General features: G+C 65.4%; 1 protein-coding gene across 1 annotated transcript; it reads right to left on the reverse strand.

Moving 5' to 3' along the window:
* Positions 1–70: 70 nt before the first annotated feature.
* On the reverse strand, positions 71–13,184 carry HSPA12B (heat shock protein family A (Hsp70) member 12B). The gene is made up of 13 exons (XM_074904200.1): positions 13,016–13,184; positions 10,584–10,636; positions 7,995–8,095; positions 6,761–6,885; positions 6,157–6,343; positions 5,330–5,434; positions 5,043–5,159; positions 4,455–4,626; positions 3,532–3,618; positions 2,849–2,953; positions 1,822–2,080; positions 1,417–1,520; positions 71–1,265 (listed from the first exon to the last, which is right to left on the reverse strand). The coding sequence occupies exons 2-13, from the start codon at positions 10,615–10,617 to the stop codon at positions 619–621; spliced, it is 2,043 nt and encodes a 680-aa protein (XP_074760301.1). The 5' UTR covers positions 10,618–10,636; positions 13,016–13,184; the 3' UTR covers positions 71–618.
* Positions 13,185–17,343: the final 4,159 nt, after the last annotated feature.

A 17,343-nucleotide genomic window follows, 5' to 3' on the forward strand; every position in this document is an offset into this window, starting at 1 on the left:
TCTGAAAGCAACAGGAGGCTTTATGTGCCTATATATATATATAAATATATAGATATATATATACACATCTGTGTGTATGTTTGGGGTGGTTTTACGTACAAAAATCTATAGAGGGAAATAATAAACGTCACCTGGGGGGGGCTGGGACTCAGTTTGCCTCCATGACTCCCCCCTGCCCCGGTGGCTGCAACCTCTGGGGGGAAGTGGGGGGACAGGGGCCACGTCCCTTTATTTGTGTGTGTGTCCCCCACCCTGGGGTGTGAGGGGGGGGCACGGCTAACCCCAAGGGGCCCTGGGGGGGGCACTGTCCCCCCTCCTCGCTGGCTGCTGCACCCCGGGTGGGGTGGGGGGCAGCTGCAGGAGGTAACAGGCAAAATATATATATATATATATAAAAATATAGCAATGTGGGTTACAGAAGGCGGGTGCGGCGCTGCCCGGCAGCACGCGGGGAGCAGCTTCGGGGTGTCCCCTGGGAAAGGGGGGGGTGCAGCCGTGAGGCCCCTCTGCCCGGCTCCTCGTGCCCGTGGGGCGGCCCCGCCGTGGGTGCCAGGGTTGAGGGGGGCATCCAAAGCGGGGTGCCTTGTTCCCCGGGGTTCCCGTCCCCTGCGGGGGGGTTCAATTAGAGAGAAAATCAATGGTGGCTCGGACCGTCTTGGCGGTGCGGGTGTCCATGGCCGTGACCTTGATCTCGGTGTCCCCGAACTGCATGCTGGCGCGGATCTCGCGGCGGGCGCGGGCCGGGCCCCCCCCGCCGTCCCCCACCGCCTCCAGCTCGAGGCTGATGGTGCCGCATTTCCGCACGCCGGGGTCGGTGATGTAAACCACGTCGTCGGTGGCGCAGCAGTAGATGTTGATGATGGTTTTGCGCTGGCCCGGCCGGGCCGGGCAGTAGCTGCGTTGAACCACCTCGCCCAAGGCCACGGATTGATCCACGGAGACGAATTTCTCGAAGATGTCGGTGCACCAGTTCTTCCCCTCTTTCACCAAGAGCTTCTCCCGCGGGTGCTTCCCCTCCACGAATTTATTGAGCACCCCCACGCCGTAAGTCAGGGGGGAGCGGCGGACGCGGACGATGGTGGGGTCGAGGCCGAAGAGCACGGCCCCTTTGAGGATGGTCAAACCCACGTCTTGGGGGATGATGACGCGGCAGGTGAGGCCGAAGGCCGCCTGGACCGCGCGCTGCAGCATGGCCGACTCCGCGAACCCCCCCACCAGGAAGAGGAACTTGATGCCTTGGACCTCCGGCTTCTTCAGGAGATCGTCTGGGGGGGAGGGAGCGAAGGGGGGGGGTGTTGGGCAGGGCTGGGGGCTGCCCGTGCTCCTCCACCCGTCCCTCGGCAAGTGTGGGTGCTGGGGATGGCTTGGGGGGGGCCGCTGCAGGGTACTGGGGTGTCCCCCCCCTCCAGGACCTACCGATGTGTTTGATGATCTGGGTGATGGTGGGCTGGAAGAGCTCGCCCATGGCCTCCGCCGACATCCGCAGCATCCCCTGGGACGACCACTTCACAAAATTGACGCTGGGGGAGCAGAGAGGGTCCGGGGTTGCCCCTCACACCCCCCCCCACCCCCCCCAAAACCCTCCCCCGGGGACCCCCCAGTTCCTTCTTCCCCTGGGGACTCCCCCGGCTCCTTGTTCCCCTGGGGTCCACCCCAGCTGCTGCTTCCCTTGGGGCCCCTCCCAGCTCCTTCCCCTGGGGGCCCCCCCCAGCCTGTACCCTCTTCCCCCCTTGCCCCAATTTAAGTCCCTCTGGGGCCATGTGCTCCCCAGGGGTGGGGTGAGGGTCCCCAAATCCTCCCTCCGCCCCCCCAGCATCTCACTTGCTCTTCTTGAGGGCCGTCTCCACATTCTGGCCCCGGTGCTTGCGGTAGAAGTCGATGAAGGAGAAGGGCAGGGAGATGTTGAGGGGGCTGGCGCGGGAGGGGGCTGCCGCCCGCTTACGGGCTTCGAAGGCGATGGTCAAGTCCACCCAGGCGGCGGGACGCTTGGCCTTGAAGGTGGCGATGAAATCCTCCCCGAAAATGTGGCACAGCAGCTTCTCGAAGGCCAAGTCCACCCCCACGGCCCCGTAGGGACCCCCTGGGGAGCCGGGGAAGAGGTTGGGGGGGCTGGGTCCGGCTGGGTCCCCCCATCACTGTGTCCCCAGACCCCTACCCCCCCCGCGATGGGCTTTGTGTCACCCTGCGCCTTCCCCACGTGCCCGGGGGCTGCGATCCCCTGCATGGGGACACCGGGGGGGGCTGTGGGTGTCCTGTCCCCAAACCAGGGTGTTCTGGGCCTTGGCCAAGGCTTCTGCCCCACCTGTAGCCACCCTGGTCCCCCCCATCCCACCCTGCACCCCCCCCTCCCACCCACATCCCTGTCCAACTGTCACCCCCCAACCCAGCACCCCTCTCCCACCTGAGCCCCCCCCAGCCCAAAACTTCTGTCCCAATGGCACCCCTGCCTCACCTGAGCCCCCCCAGCCCAGCACCCCCATCCCACCCTCTCCTGTCCAGCACCCCCATCCCACCTGACACCCCCAAACCCAGCACCCCTGTCCCTCTGTCACCCCCAACCCGGCACCCCTATTCCACCTGACCCCCCAACCCATCACCCTGTCCCCCCTCGCCCCCCCCATCCCAGCCCCCCTGTCCCACCAGTCCCCCATCCCTCTGTCACCCCCCCAACCCATCACGCCCGCCCCCCCTTGCCCCCCCAGCCCCTGCCCTGCTCCTTGCTGACACCAGGTGGTGCCACAGGCTCAGCCACCGCCCCGCCGGGGACAGGGAGGGGACCCCGGCCGGGGGGGTGGTGGGGGTGTCACTGCAGGGTGGGGGGGGGGTGTCTGGGGGCCGCGGGACCCACCTGAGGCTTTGTACAGCTCCTTCAGCGTCCCCTGCGGCTTCTCGATCTGGTGCACGGTGAGATCCACCGTCCCCCCCCCGCAGTCCGCCACGATGTAACGGTCACCTGCGGGCGGGGACAGCGGCCGAGTCGGGGCCCGGGGCCCCCCCGAACCCTGCGGGACCCCCCCCAGCGGCCGGCATCACGCTTGGGACCCCCATCCCTGGGCTGCGCTTTCCACGGGGGAAAAAATTCAGCTCTAACCAAAACACAGGGACTTGGGGGGGGATACACCTCTCCCTCCCCCCCAAAAAAACCCCCCTCAACCCCCCCCAAACAAAACAGCTGAAGAATTTCTGGGAGGCAGGAGGGGGACGCTGTGGTGTGAAGGCGGCAGAAGGACCCTGCCCTGCCCGGCATCATCTTGGGGGGGTCAAGCCCAAGTGCAAACCGGAGCTGTAACACCCCCATAGCAGGACCCGCCCTGGGGCTCCCGGGGGGGGCTCTGCCATGGCGGGGGGTGCGGGGGGAGACACACACACACACACATCCAGCCCCCTCTCCCCTCACCCAGGGTGACCCTGTGGGCCAGGCAGCGCTGGTGGGGACCCCCACTTCTGTGTGTGTGCGTGTGTCCCCCCCCGCTCAGTGAATCCTGCCTGGGGCTCTGCTGGAGGGGGGGCACTGCCCGTCACCCCTCCTACCTGCCTGCATTTCCGACCAGAGCTCCCCCACTCCCGACTCCACCAGGAACGTGCGGCTGTGGCGGGACCGTCGGAGCTGCTCTCGGGCTGCGGGACAGAGCGGAGGGGCCCGTGTCAGGTTTTGGGGGGGGGGGGGGGGGGCACCGGGGCCAGGAGCATCACTGGGACCCCCCGCACTGGGAGTGCTGGTTGTCCGCTCCCGTCCAGCCACACACCCAACATCCCGCCGCTCTCCGGGACCCCCGCTCGACGCCCCCAGCGCGGGGCGATGCCGCCGCCTCCCCTCTTGGCCCCAGCCCGGGTGGGGTTTCCTCTGCCCCCCCCAGCCCCGGACGGGCACGTCAAAGCCTCCCGGAAGGGCAGGGAGCTGTTTGGAGAAGGGGGGGGGGGGAATCATCCCGGCCTATTTTCGCCACACCGAGATGGACGTGGCGTGTCCATCAGCTCCGGCTCAACCCCTCCATAAATCCGGGTGCAAACCCCGTTTTCTGCCCAAACACAAGTGCTGCAGCTCCCAGCTCTGGAGCTTGGTCCCAACTGGTCAAACTGGTTCTATCCTGGTAAAGCCCCAGCTCTGTGGCTGGAGCAGGGGGACCCCCGAGCTCTCACGTGTGGGGGGAGAACCCCAGAGGTGGCTCAGGAGGGGGAATCGGGGGAGCAAGGGGGGAGCAGCCCCAGCCTCCCCCTCGGGCCCTCAGCGCGGCGCCCCGCTTGTCTCTGCCTCGGTTTCCCCATCAGCAAACTGGGGGGGTATCACCGCGGTGGTGGGACCAGCCCTGCCCTCGCCTGGGGGTGCAGGATCCCTGCGCCCACTTCACGCAGAAACCCACCCGGCTTCTCCCAGCGGTGCTGAGCCACCAGGAAAAGGGGAAAAAAAAACACAACAAAAAAAGAGGGGGAAAGAGCCCCCCGCGGGGGCTCACCCTGCCGGAAGCTGGAGTCGATGGGGTGCTCGGGCGCCAGCCCGCTGGCGGGGGGTTTGCAGCTCAGGTCGATCAGTTGGTGCAGACGAAGTTTCCTACAATAAATGGAAGCAGCTTCAGGCTCCAGCGCGATCAGCAGCTGCTCCGGGTTCTCCGGGGACACCAGCCCGGCCTGGGGGGAGGACATGGGGTGTCAGAGCAAAAGGGGGGGGCTGTGGGTGCACCGGGGTGCACAGGGACATGGTGGCTTTTCCATCCCCGCCTCCGTGCATCGCTTCTGCCCGTAGAGATGCTCTACGTTGATTCCTACGTGTTACGGCCGTGCCGGGGGGGCGCGTTAGCTCCTGCCCATCCCGGGGACCCAATGGCAGCACCAAGCATCCAAGGGGCACCCCCCGCCCTGGGGGAGCACACGTCTGCACCCCCAGCTCCCAAATCCTCCCACCAGCACCAGGCTTTGAAGCTGCCCCGTGCCCAAGGGCCAGAGGCTGGGCTACCAGGACCCTTTGTTATGGGGGGGACACACAAAGCCACAGTCTCCTGTGAGGGTCCCCAAGTGCAGCAGCCCCCCCAGGGGGGTCCCCTCGCCTTGTAGGCAGCCTCCCGCATGAACTGCTTGGCCGGCTGCTTCCAGATGGCCGGAACGGTGATGACCCAGCGGATGGCATCTCTCTCGGGCAGGGACGGGCACTGGTCCTTCAGCTCCTGCCGCGGGAGAAGCAGCCGGTGACCCCCCCGTTACCCCAGGCTGGAGCATCGGGGCCCTTGGGGGAGGGTGTGGAGAGGACAGCACCCCCCGAGCTGTGCCTGGGGAGCGAGAGGAGGGGTTTGTGGTGGAGCAGGGAGCCCCGGCGCGGGTGTCGGGGGGGCCCTACCTGCACGGCGTGCTGCTTGAAGAAGCGGAGGGCATGGGCGAACACCTCCAGCGCCTGCATTTTCTTCCCGTTGACGGCCTCTAGTTCGGTTTTCATGGTGAGGTCCTGCCAGGAAGAGCGGGAACAGCCAACGGATCGCACAAGGTGCTGGGATGTGGCCAGTGCCTGTCCCCCCACCCCGGGCCAAACCGCCGGGGCTCGGGCACTCGAGGCGTCACTCTGCATCTGCAGTCACCTGCCCTGGAGCTGCCGGGATGGGGGGGCACCAAAAATTTAACCCCCTAGAAAGGGCTAAAATGTGCGTGTAAAGCCAACAGGGAGCTGGGTGTGCACGGCCAGGACACTGGTGATCTGAGATTTTGTTCACAGAATCCCAGAATCATGGAGGCTGCAGAGGGCCAGGAGGTCTCCCCGCAGCCTCCTCTTCTCCAGACTGAACCCCCCCAGTTCCCCCAGCCGCTCCCCAGCAGACCTGTGCTCCAGACCCTGCCCCAGCTCCGTTGCCCTTCTCTGGCCACGCTCGAGTCATTCAATGGCCTTTTTGGGGTGAGGGGCCCAGAACTGAACCCACCCACCGAGGGGCGGCCTCCCCAGTGCCGAGCCCAGGGCTCAGATCCCTTCCCTGTCCCTGCTGGCCACGCCAGTGCTGACACAATACCGTTCGTAGCCACTCTCCAGCCCACCCGGATTTCTGCTCCCCCCATCCCAGTGAACTCTTTGCTTTCTGCAAAGTGGGTTCCACCCCTGGGGGCAGCTCCGGTCGTGTCCAGCCCGACCAGGGTCCCCACGGTTGCCCTGGGGAGCTGGGGCTGGGCACAGGGACTTACGCTGGTGCTGTGAATCTTCATCTTAAACTTCTCAAAGTAGAGCCAGTCGCGGGCTTCCTCGGGGTCCAGGTCGTGGTAGTAGTCCCTGGCAGTGTAGCCGAAGCTGTGGAAGATGCCCTCCGGCGTCAGCAGGAGGCTGGTGGGGGTCTTCTGGTTGGCCACCCCCGGGTCCCCTCCTTCCCATTTCCTGCAAAGCGGAGCCGGCAGCACCGTGAACCCGACGGCCAGAGAACGGGCCCTGCCCCGTTTCATTTATTTCAGTGGCACAACCTCAAAGAGCGACAAAGAAGGAACCAACGTCCCTGGAAAGGCCGTGGACAGAGTGTTCTGCTCCCTGTGCGGCCCCCGCAGGCTCCTCCGTGCCCTCGTTAGGACGGAGAGCTAACGAATCGCTGCTCTCACTCCACCCTCCCATTCCAGGGGCTCTTCCTCCCGCCATGGCCGGGCAGCATCCCTCCCCCTGGGGCTGGTGGGGATGTTCGTTGCCCAACCCGGCTCCATCCCAGTGAGCCGACTTCCAGCCACTTTGGGGAAAAAAAAAAATAATTTAAAAAACCCTTTTAAGACCCCGGGAGCAGCTCTGGGGCCTGCAGCCACTCCTCACCTCATCATGTGGATGGCCTCGGGGTCGGTGGCGAAGCTGAAGGCGTAGCCGCTGGACGTGGTGCCGAAGTCGATGGCCACCACCACGGCGAAGGCGGCGGGTGGCGGGGAGCGAGCCTCGCTCCTCTGAAAGGCAAACGCAGCCGTGGGCCACGGGCTCCGTCCCGGGGGCAAGCAGTGAGACGGGGCTGCATGCTCCCAGAAAAAGGGGGAAAAAAAAAAAAACAACCACGAAGGGGTTAATTTTTCCTGGATCAGGCCCGCAGAAATGGGACTGGCGCTGGCAGTTTGCTCTGCAAGATGCCGACAGCTGAGACAGCCCCAGAGCGCCGGGAAAAGGGACTGTCTGCACCAGGCTGGGGGGCCCGTGGGGTGAGGGGATTTGGGGAGCCCTGGTGAGGGATGGAGCTGCCGGGGGTGGTGGTGGGGTCCCTGTTTGTTCCCTCTTTGGGGTGGTGCTGAGCCCTCCACACCTGAACCTTGGCAAATTTTACCTGAGATCCCCCAAAACCTTCCCTGCTGCCCAAGGGACCTCGGCCCAGGTGTCCCCGTGGGTCACCCAACCCAAACCCTTCCTGGCCCTGGTGCTTTAAGGGGTTTCTGCCGCTGCCCCCCCTACAGCTGATGCTTTGCTGGTCCTGCCTTGGGGGCCCCAGCCCCAGGGACCGGCGGTGCCGAGGGAGCCGCAGCGAGCCCCGTGCCCGCGCTGCCGCCCTCGCCCGCCGCAGCCTCCCGGCGCGTGGGGCAGACCCGGAGAAGCTAAAAGCCCGCATTAACTTTTAACATATCCCGGGTTGGGGGAGCGCAGACACCCGCCAGCAGCCACAAAAGCCGCCGATTAGCGTGGGCGAGGGGGTTGTCTCGAAAATGTGCGTGTTCGGGGAGCTGCAAGGACAGCGAGCGCCGACACGCTCCACCCCTGGGACCCTCGGGTAGGAGCAGGATGAGGCCGGGAGCTTCGCAAAGTTTAACTTCTGCTGGTGTTTTCTCCAGCTCCAATCCTGCCGCCTGTGCCGGAAAAAACCCCCTCTCCCATAAATCCCATGACTAAGGGGGGGATTTAGGCCGCGGCAATAGACTGACCCACCCTTTGGCCGGTATTGGGGTGTGTGGCGGGGATGGCAACCCAAGAGGGGGGTAGTAGGGGGTGACCAACAACCAGGGAAGGATCAGAGGGGTCAATACTGGGTGGGGGACGGACCCCGGCATCCCCAGGGTCCCCACAACTGCCTTACCGGTGACTGGGAGGGCGTCAGAGGGGCGATGCTGCAGCTCTCGTGGGGTGTCCCCGGGGAGCCGGGAGGGGACGGCGTGGGGCACTGCTCGCTGTTGGCACCTGGGGACGGACCAGGGTGAGGTGGGGAGGGGTCCCAACCCCTCCTGCGGTCCCTTCCCCAAGGTGAAGGCCACGTGCAATGTCACGATGACGACGCAGCATGGAGGGGGGGGGGTGTTGGCAGCGGAGGGGTTGGAGCTGCGGTGGGGGCTGCTCCTGGTGGGAGCTTCCCGGCCTTGAGGAGCTTCCCACGCTCCTCTCAACCACGTGTAAGGAAGGATCTAATCAGCACTGATTAAATTAACAAATGAGGAACCCCTTGGAGGTCTCATAAGGAGGTACCAGTTGCAGCTGGTGTTTGCACTGGTTGGCTCACAGGGATCCCTCCCTCTGGCTGCTGGGCTTGCCCAGAGGATGAGGCCAGTGGCCAAAGAAGAGCTGCGGGCCTGAGGGACCTTCTTCCCCCAGGGCTGGGGGGTGGCAGCTCTCGCTCAGCAGGAGGGTGGGTTGGGGTGAGCTGGTTGTGGTGTTTCAGGGAGGGTTTGGTGTGGGCTGGCTTTGGTGCTGAGCCACCGGCTCAAGGTCTTCTCCATCACCGGGAGAGGAACCGGCACACGGAGGAAGAGTCGTCTCATCCCAAAGCTGGTATCTAAAGTCAGGTGAATCCACAAGCCTGGCTGGTCCCTGTTGACTCTACAGAGACCTAGGGGTGCGGGGGGGCTGCAGATGGAGACACCTCTGTAGGTGAGTAAACTGAGGTGGGCTGGATCTTGCCTCACACATCAGAATCCCGGAGGTTGGAAAAGCCCTTGCAGCTCCTCCAGCCCCACCATGACCCTCCCCCTGACCGTTCCCAACTCCCCCAGATCCCTCAGCGCTGGCTCAGCCCGACTCTTCAACCCCCCCAGGGATCCCGGGGACTCCCCCCTGCCCTGGGCAGCCCATTCCAACGCCCAACAGCCCCTTCTGCACAGAAATCCTTCCTCAGAGCCAGCCTGACCCTGCCCTGGGCAGCTTGAGGCCATTCCCTCGGGGCCTGGCGCTGGGGCCTTGGCTCCAGAGACTCATCCCCCCTCTCTGCCCCCTCCTGGCAGGGAGTTGCAGAGGGCCAGGAGGTCTCCCCTCAGCCTCCTCTGCTCCAGACTGAACCCCCCCAGTTCCCCCAGCCGCTCCCCAGCAGACCTGTGCTCCAGACCCTGCCCCAGCTCCGTTGCCCTTCTCTGGCCACGCTCGAGTCATTCAATGGCCTTTTTGGGGTGAGGGGCCCAGAACTGAACCCCCTCAGCGAGGGGCGGCCTCCCCAGTGCCGAGCCCGGGAGCCCCGTTAATCCTGGGGTGTGAGCACTGGCGCTGGCCCACACTCCACGGGGCTGCCTGCACCCCCCTCACCACATGGCTCCAATTAGCAGAGGGGATTAATCACTCACCCCGCCAAAGCAGGACCCGCTCCCAGCTGGATTCTGGGAGATCTGGGGCTGGAGGAGGAGGCTCCTTGTTGTTTCCTCAGGGAAGTGTAAAACTCCAGCTCCCCTGTGCCAGCAGGTGCTGGCAGGCAGTGTCCCTGCCCAGGTGAGTCCACCCCAGCTCCCACTGTCACCAGTTAGCCCCAGGGTGTCCAAGGGGCAGCCCCCTGAATCCCTCCGGCCACTCAGGAACCCCAGAGCCTGCAGCGGGGGTGCTCTGGGACCCCCCAACAGCAGCCGCCGTGGGGTTGGGGCTGGGTTTGGCCACGCTGGCACCCCTCATCCAGGCTGTGGGGGTCCTGCCTGCTCCCCACTGCTTTATCCTCCTCTGGCTGCGCACGAGCCGCCGGCACATCGCTCGCCCCGGCTCGGTGCCCCCCCCCGGGAGGCGCGACGCAGCTCTGGTCCCTTCGCGCCCGCTCCGTAAGTGCCTTTCCCTGTATCCCGTGTCTGTGCCATAAATATTTGATCCCTGACAAACAGGAACGTCCCTCTGGGCATCTCCGAGTGCCGGCAGAGCCCCGCAGCGGGGGGAGGCTGGTGTCCCCCCGCCTGGAGGGGGGGGAAACATTCCCCAGGCTGGGCAGGGAGCAGGCAGCTCCTCTGGGCTTCGAGTTTGGGGGCGCAGAGACCCGGCCCCGGGGCCGTGCTCATGAAACTTCTTCCCTGAGTGTCCAGAGCTGGAGCTGGCACCCACCGGTGTGTGGGCACTGGGATCCCAGTGATCTGGAGTGGGGGGGAGCTCGGGGGCTCTTCGCAGAGGGTTAATTCTTGCAGTCGCCTCATCGCTCCCCAGCTTGTGTTTGCAGGGTCAGGTTTCCTCGCCGCAGCTGGTTCTGGTTACCCCAGCGCAGGAGCGGCGTGGGGGGCTCCTCTGTGCTGGGCCGGGGGGGACGGATGGCTGGGGGATCTGGGGGGGGCAGGGACGGCTGGGTGTGTGCGGAGGTGACGGGAAAGGGGCCCCGGAGTGTGACACTTGCAGAGAGCTTGTCTGTGCCCGGGAGGGTGGGATGGGGGGGGGACGGGGAACACCCCACCTGCTGTTTTTTGTGTCCCCCCCACCGCACACAGGGGAGCAGCCTTACCCATCCGGAGACTCTGCTGCAGCAGCGTCGCCATGGCGGCCTCGCCTTCCCGCCTGCAAGAGAAGGAGGAGGGATGGTGGTGGGACGCGGGGCTGAAGGCCCTCAGCAGTGGGGTGATGTGAGCTGGGGTCCCCCCCCACTCCCCTGAGCAACACTGGGTGAGCCCCAAGCGCCCCCCCCCCCTCCAAAGACCCACCAGGCACAGGGCTGGCTGTGACCCTCCACCCCCCTGGGAGCAGGGGCTGCTGGTGGGAGGCCCCAAAACCTGGGTGAGGGGCTCAGCACCGGCCTCCTTTCACTGAACCCCAGAATCCTCTCGGCTGGAAAAGCCCTTGCAGCTCCTCCAGCCCCACCACGACCCTCCCCCTGACCGTTCCCAACTCCCCCAGATCCCTCAGCGCTGGCTCAGCCCGACTCTTCAACCCCTCCAGGGATCCCGGGGACTCCCCCCTGCCCTGGGCAGCCCATTCCAACGCCCAACAGCCCCTTCTGCACAGAAATCCTTCCTAATATCTAGTTTAAACCTTCACTGAGGCAGGTGTGCCTGACAGATGTTGTGTGCCAAACACCCTTCCACCAGCACCGGGTCCCCGCCGCGGCTGTTTTGGGCTTGATGAAAGAAAGAAAGTGAGGGTGGGTGATCCCGTAACGTTATTTTTCTTCATCAGAGCAGTCACAGCCCAGGGCCCGACTCCCTGCGGTGTGGTGGCTGCGCTGGCAGGAGCAGGAAAGGCCAAAGTCCCCCCTGCCCGTCCCAGGGGCGCGACCCAGCGTTGACCAGCTCCAAAACTCCTTCCCGGCTCGTAACGGGGCTCCTGGCTCCCTGCCCCGCGCGAGAGCATCCCATCGCCTGCCGACCCCGCACCGGCCACTTTCATCCCGCCGAGCTGCGGGTTCAGGGCAAGGCTGAGCTCATCGGGGAGAGGTTTTGCTCTAAGCCAGACCCACCCACGTGCTGCCGGCCCGGCGGCTGGATCCTGCTCGCTCCCGGCACCCAAACCCCTTGTGCTAAAAATGGCAGGTGGGGGAACCTTTCCCCGGGGCGAGGAGGAGGCTGAGGAAGGCTGCGGGGTCGAACTGCAGCAGGGAACGTGGCGCTGGGGGTCCTTGAGGGCGCAGGGCTGAGGGGCTTTGCCACTAAAACTGGGCTTTCCGTTAGGCTTTGTGAGCCGGCGAGGACGTGCTCAGGGATCCAGCACTGGGAATTTGTGTCTCTGCCGGCAGAATCTCTACCCGGGGGTTTTCGTTCATGGTTCTGGTGGCTGTTTGTCCCCGCTGCAGGTCGGACACCCCCCAGGGCCAGGCTGGGGCTGGGGGGACCCCCTGGGTTTGTCACCCCGGAGCCCAGCCCGATGGCGCTGTGCAGGGGTGTCCTCTGCGTCCCCGTCCCCGGGGGTCTGAGCTCCCAGGGGAGGTGCCGGTGTCCCGTTGGTGCTTGGGGCTGGCAGCAGCGAGACCTTGAGCTCTGGGGACTCGAGGGTTTTGGTCCCAGCCCCCCCAGGGACGTGGAGGGGGGGACCGAGTAGACCCTCAGACTGTGGGTGGCTGAAATTCTCCATCTCGGCAAACCAAGCTCTGACAGCAGGTCTCGCCGAGGGGGATGGCTGGTGGCTGCTTTTGTCCCTAGGCCCCTTCCTGGGGTCCTGGTGGGGACGGTGAGTGGCTTCAGATGGTGGCAGTGGGACCGAGGTGTTCCCCAGCCCCCCGAGGGGTTTTGTCTGGTTGTGCCTCCCCTTGCTGGCGAGGTTTTGGGGTACCCAGTGAGCCTGGCACCCCCCAATCCTGCCCGGTGGATGTGAGCTGATCCCGTGTGTGTCCCCTGGTGCGTTCCCGGGCTGCCATCGCCCTGCCTGCGCACCGAGCTGCCTGCACCCGCACCCCCTCCCAGGCGAGAGCCCCTGGCTCGGGGGGGCCCTGCCGTGATGTCAGGGAGAGGATCCCGGTGGCTCCCAGCGCTCGCTTGTGCAGGAGTAGCACTTTTGAGGACTTTCCACCATTTCCGCCTCCGCAGGGGCTCACGGAAACGGGGAAAGGAAACAAGTTTGGGAAGGTTTGAGGGAGGCCGAGCCGGGCAGGCGGGACACCGGGGCCTCGGCGTGGCCTCGCCAAGCGTGGGGGGGCTTGGGGCAGCGGCGGGGCTGGACTCCGGGGGGGTGTTTGTCCCCACAAGCCTCTTGTGCCGGGAGCGAGCCGGGGAGTCCCCAAATCCTCCGCCGTCGGGTTTCCGTGGCCGTTTGTGGGCGCCCACCCCCTTCCCGCTGCCATCGCTCGGCCGCAGCTGGGACGTGGGACCCGGCGGGGTGTCGTGGCTGGCCGGGGAGGTGACACCCTCACCCCGGCCAAGGGAAGAACCGCGTGGTGACGCCGGGTCCCCGCTGTCCCCGCACCCCAGGCAGTGCCTCTGCGTGTCCCCAACTCCCACGGCCGCTTACCTCTGGTGTGGGGGGGACACAGGTTGGGGACCCCTCGCCCCAGCCACCGCCCTGTCGCTCCAGCCGTGCCGGTGGGGTGCAGGGTCCCGCCGCCCCCGGCCTGCCCGCGCAGCCGGCCCCGCCGAGCCCCCCGCTCGCCGCCTTCCTCCGGCTTCCCCCTCCTGCGCCTTCCTCCCGCTCCGGCCGGCGCCCAGCCCAGCCAGCGCCTCAAATTGCAATTCCAGCTGCAGATGTGGGAGCGGGAGGAGGAGGAGGCAGGGCCAGCCCTGCCGGGAGTGAAACCTAAACTCCCCGCTCGGCCCCGGGCTGGCCGCAGCCTCCCCGAGCTGGGGGGTCACGGGGGGGACAGACTCCCGAGGGGGGTGAGGTTCCCTCAGCATCTGGGGGGAGAGACATCGACAATCCACCAGCTCTGCCAGCGCTGACACCCCATTCATTTGTCTTTTCTCCGTCCCCAAGCTGTTTCTCCCCGTTTTTGTCACTCAGTTCATCCCGTCTGACGCATCAGACGTAGCCGCCCGGCTCTCTGTGCCCGTCTTTACCCACCGCCAGCCCTCGCCCCATCTGTCTGTCCGCCCGTCTGTCCGCACAGCCAGCCACCTCCTGACCTCAGAGCCCCATTTCTCCTGGCCCCACAGCCCCCCCGGGCCGTGCTGCTCTCCGGACGGTGCTCCCGGCCCGGGCTGGCCTGGGGAAGTGGGGCTGGGGCGGCCCGAGAGCAGGAGGCAGGGGAGGGCTCTGTCCTGCGGCTCCCAGAGGTTTTGTGCTGAGAAGAAACGACCCGTGGAGGACTCAAAAGCGCAGGCAGACCATTGGGGTTACTGGGGTCACTGGGATCCTTGGGATCGTGGGGGTCATCGGGACCACTGAGATCATGGAGATCATTGGGATCATGGAGATCTTTGAGATCACGTTCACTGGGATCACTGGGATCATGGAGCTGAGATAATTGGGATCACTGAGATAACTGAGATAGTTGGGATCATTGGGATCACGGGGATCATTGGGATTGTTGAGATAATTGACATTGTTGGGATCATTGAGATAATTGAGATCATTGGGATTGTGCCTCAAGATGAAGAAGCCCCTGACCTGCAGATCGCCGCAGGCTGGAGGGGCGGTCTTATCAACAACCTGCAAAGATACATAGAATTTAGGTCTGTGGAATTAACACAGTAGATGTAAATTGGACCCCAAAGGGATTATCCCGCAGGTCCTCAGCAGTCACGGGGAGCGGAGGCTCCGTGCTGCTGGAATCACACCAGGGATATGCTGAAGCTGTGGAACCCAAGTCCCCTCCCTCAGGGCTCTGAGGTGGGGATGGAGTTGTTGGGCCTCTGCTCGTCCCCCCGGGCAGCCCGGACACCCCGGTGATGGGCCCAGTAGGTGGGTGCAGCCCGAGAACCATGCTGGGAGGGTGTCAGGGGTCTCCCTCGTGGCCATGGAGAAGGGCCGGTGTGCTGGGGGGGCTGTGGTTGTCTGTCTGTCCCCCACTCACACCCCACACACCTCTATCCTCCTCCTGACTCTCTGTACCGGTGCATCCCTCCCACCCCGCATGCATTGATCTGCCCATTTGCTGCCTCCCCCCCAACCTGAGTCACTAGTCCCAGTTTGGGAACTGGGAAGAGCCTGGCAGATGTGTGCTGGGCTGGGAGGGGGTGAGCAGGCAGCTCCTGCCGGCAGGTCAGGCAGGAGCTGGGCAATGGACGGCGCTTGGGCCGGTCGCTGTGGTTTCCTGAGCAGGCTGTGGTGCACATATGAACACGTATGTGCACATCACACACACACACACACACACATCGCATCCCGCTTCGTGCACCGGCTGCATGGAAAAAGCTGCTTTCCAGGGAGTGCAGGTGTTTGGCCGTACTGGGGCTGTACTGGGGCTGTACTGGGGCTAGTGGGGGTCGAGGTGATGGGCTGGGTGGCAGCAGCAGGGAGGTCTCAGTCCCCCACCCCAAAGCTCTGCCCCGCCCCGGAGCTGGGGAAGGTTCTGGAGGGAGGGGAAGCGGGGGGGCGGGGGGGCTACGCCTGTGTTTTCTTCCCTGGCGCGGGGTCAAGGGATGAGGTAGCGCTTTCCGGGAATTGAGGCAGGGCCCGTGGAAATGCCTCGGCCAGGCAGGAAGCCCGGGAGGAGAACGCAAAGCGGAGCTGGGAAGCGAGCACCGGTCCTTGGGCTGTGTTGGGCCAAGGAGGGGGGGGAAATAAACCCAGGGCAGGGTGGTGTGACCCCCCCACCAGCACCCTCTGCTGCCCCCGGGGTGGCACCACTGTCCCGCAGCCACGCGCTGGTCCCCTCCTGCCCAGTTCACCCAGTTTGCTCCTCCAAAGGCAGACAGCATCTCCTGGGGGAGGGGGGGAAAGCAGAGAGCTGGTCCTCCTCGTGTGGGTCAGGAGGCAATCTTCATCATCATCATCACCATCATCATCTCCCATCGCTGGTGTGGGGGGGGCACACAGCGTGAACGGGCAGAGGGGGGGTGAAAGAAGGTGCCTCAACCAGACCGAGGGCAGAGGGACCTTGATGCCAAGGGCATCCCACGGGGAAGGGGGTGCTGGCACCCGCCGTGCCCTCCCCTCCCCGTGCCTGGCTCCCACCCAGCCTGGGAAGGGCCAACTCGCTTCCTTCTCACGGCACAGCCCGGCCGCGCAGCCGGCGGTACCGGCCAATTTCTGAATTTTCCCGTTGTTGGTTGTCCCCACCCGTCCCCGCTGTTCCTCGGGGTGTTTTGGGTCCCGCTGAGGTCCTGCCCTGGCCAGCATCCCCCCCCCCCGGCCACTTGTACAACGCTGAGGTGGCCAAGTGCTGCCCCGGGGGGTTTTTTGGGTCAGCAGCCCCCACTGCAGCTTCCCACGGAAACCACCGGGCGGTGGAAAGCACCGGAGTGCGGGGGCCATCTGCGGTTGTTTGGTGTAAACCGCGTCAGCAAACCGCCCGTGCCTCAGTTTCCGCAGAGTCCTTGTGCCGGGGAGGGCTGCGCTGCGTGGGGAGCCGAACCCCACAAAAGCTGCCCCCCCAAACACCCCTCCTGCCTGTCGGGGCTGCTGAGCGCGGCTCGGGGGGACGGGGCGGGGGGGGACGAGCTGGCTCCGGCGTTTTGCCTGGTCCCGCAGCGCCTGAGGATTCCGGGAGCCCGCAGGCCCCGCGTGTTTCATCTCAAGGGAATAACGGGGGGATGTGACCCCCCCAGCTGTGGGTCCAGCCGTGCCCCCCCCAGCTGTGATCTACCCCGGTATGGGGCTGGGAGAGAGGCAGCCCCGCACGCTCTTGTGCACAACCACCCTTTGCTGCCAAACACGCCCTGCACACGTGTGTGCGTATGGACACGCGTGTGCACATGCCTTACCGCCCCCCCCCCCAACTTCCCCAGGAGACGGCGGCAACGCACAAACGTCTTCGTGGTGCTCACTGGACCTTTCATCTCCCCCCGGCCCCGCTTTGTCCCCCGGCCGTGCCGGCTTCCTTCCCAGCCTCTCCCCTTCCCCTGCCCCGTGCCAAGAGCCCGCTGGGGTCCTGCTGCCAACCTGGCTGGACCCCCCCGAATCCTTCTCCCAACCCTGGGGTCCCTGCCGTGATGGAGGAGGAGGATGATGCACAAGGAGGCTGCTGGTACCCCCACACGCTGCCCATCCCTGCTGGGGGGCTGGAAAGCATTAGCCAGCCAGGCTGGTGCGTTGGCCACTAACGAGAGGACGTGAGCGTGGGTCCTGCCACCAGTCAGCGAATATTTCCTGAACCGGGTCAGCTGGAATTCTCCGGGGAAGGAAAACAAACCCGGCGAGAGGGCACGGGGCTGGGGGAGGAGGGCAGGCTCAGCAGCTCTGCCCTGGGGACACTCAGGACACCCCAGTCCCCTCCCGGTGCCCTTGCTGGCGCCTCCGTCACCTTCTAATGACTGTCCTGGTCTAAGTGGCTCTAACTGGGTGGTAAAACCATCGTGTGTTTTGTGTTCGGGCTGCCCGTCCCCTGGTGTCTGCGCTGGGCCCCCCACCCGAGACCCCCTTTCCCCCGTGGGCACGCGGGGATGAAGGAGCCAGGATGGTCGCCGGACACGGGGGCTGCAGCAGGGACCCCAGCTCTCCGTGGGGCACCCATGGGTGCTGCTGGGGCTGCCCCGGGTGCTCACCTGCCTCTCCCACCCTCTGCCTGCTGTGGGGGGCACAGTCGGGGCAGGCCAAGGGTGGGGTGAGGAATTCGGGCTGCTCTGGGTTCCCCCAGCATCTCCCACCCAGCTGAGCATCCTCAGCTGTCGGGGGCACCGCTGAAAGAATGAAATGAAAGAAAAATGCAGGATTTGAAACAAAAACGGATCTTTTTTTCCCCA

Source organism: Athene noctua, chromosome 4 (genome assembly GCF_965140245.1).
Source record: "Athene noctua chromosome 4, bAthNoc1.hap1.1, whole genome shotgun sequence".
In the NCBI taxonomy this organism is placed as follows: domain Eukaryota; kingdom Metazoa; phylum Chordata; class Aves; order Strigiformes; family Strigidae; genus Athene; species Athene noctua.

What these genes read in the sequence shown, in the direction of transcription:
- HSPA12B (XM_074904200.1), bottom strand. Translation starts at nt 10,617, where the DNA reads ATGGCGACGCTGCTGCAGCAGAGTCTCCGGATGG. An exon ending in GCAGCAGAGTCTCCGGATGG is followed by an intron (nt 8,096 to 10,583) that starts GTAAGGCTGCTC and finishes GTCCGTCCCCAG; the next exon opens with GTGCCAACAGCGAGCAGTGC. An exon ending in ACGGCCCTCAAGAAGAGCAA is followed by an intron (nt 1,521 to 1,821) that starts GTGAGATGCTGG and finishes CTGCTCCCCCAG; the next exon opens with CGTCAATTTTGTGAAGTGGT.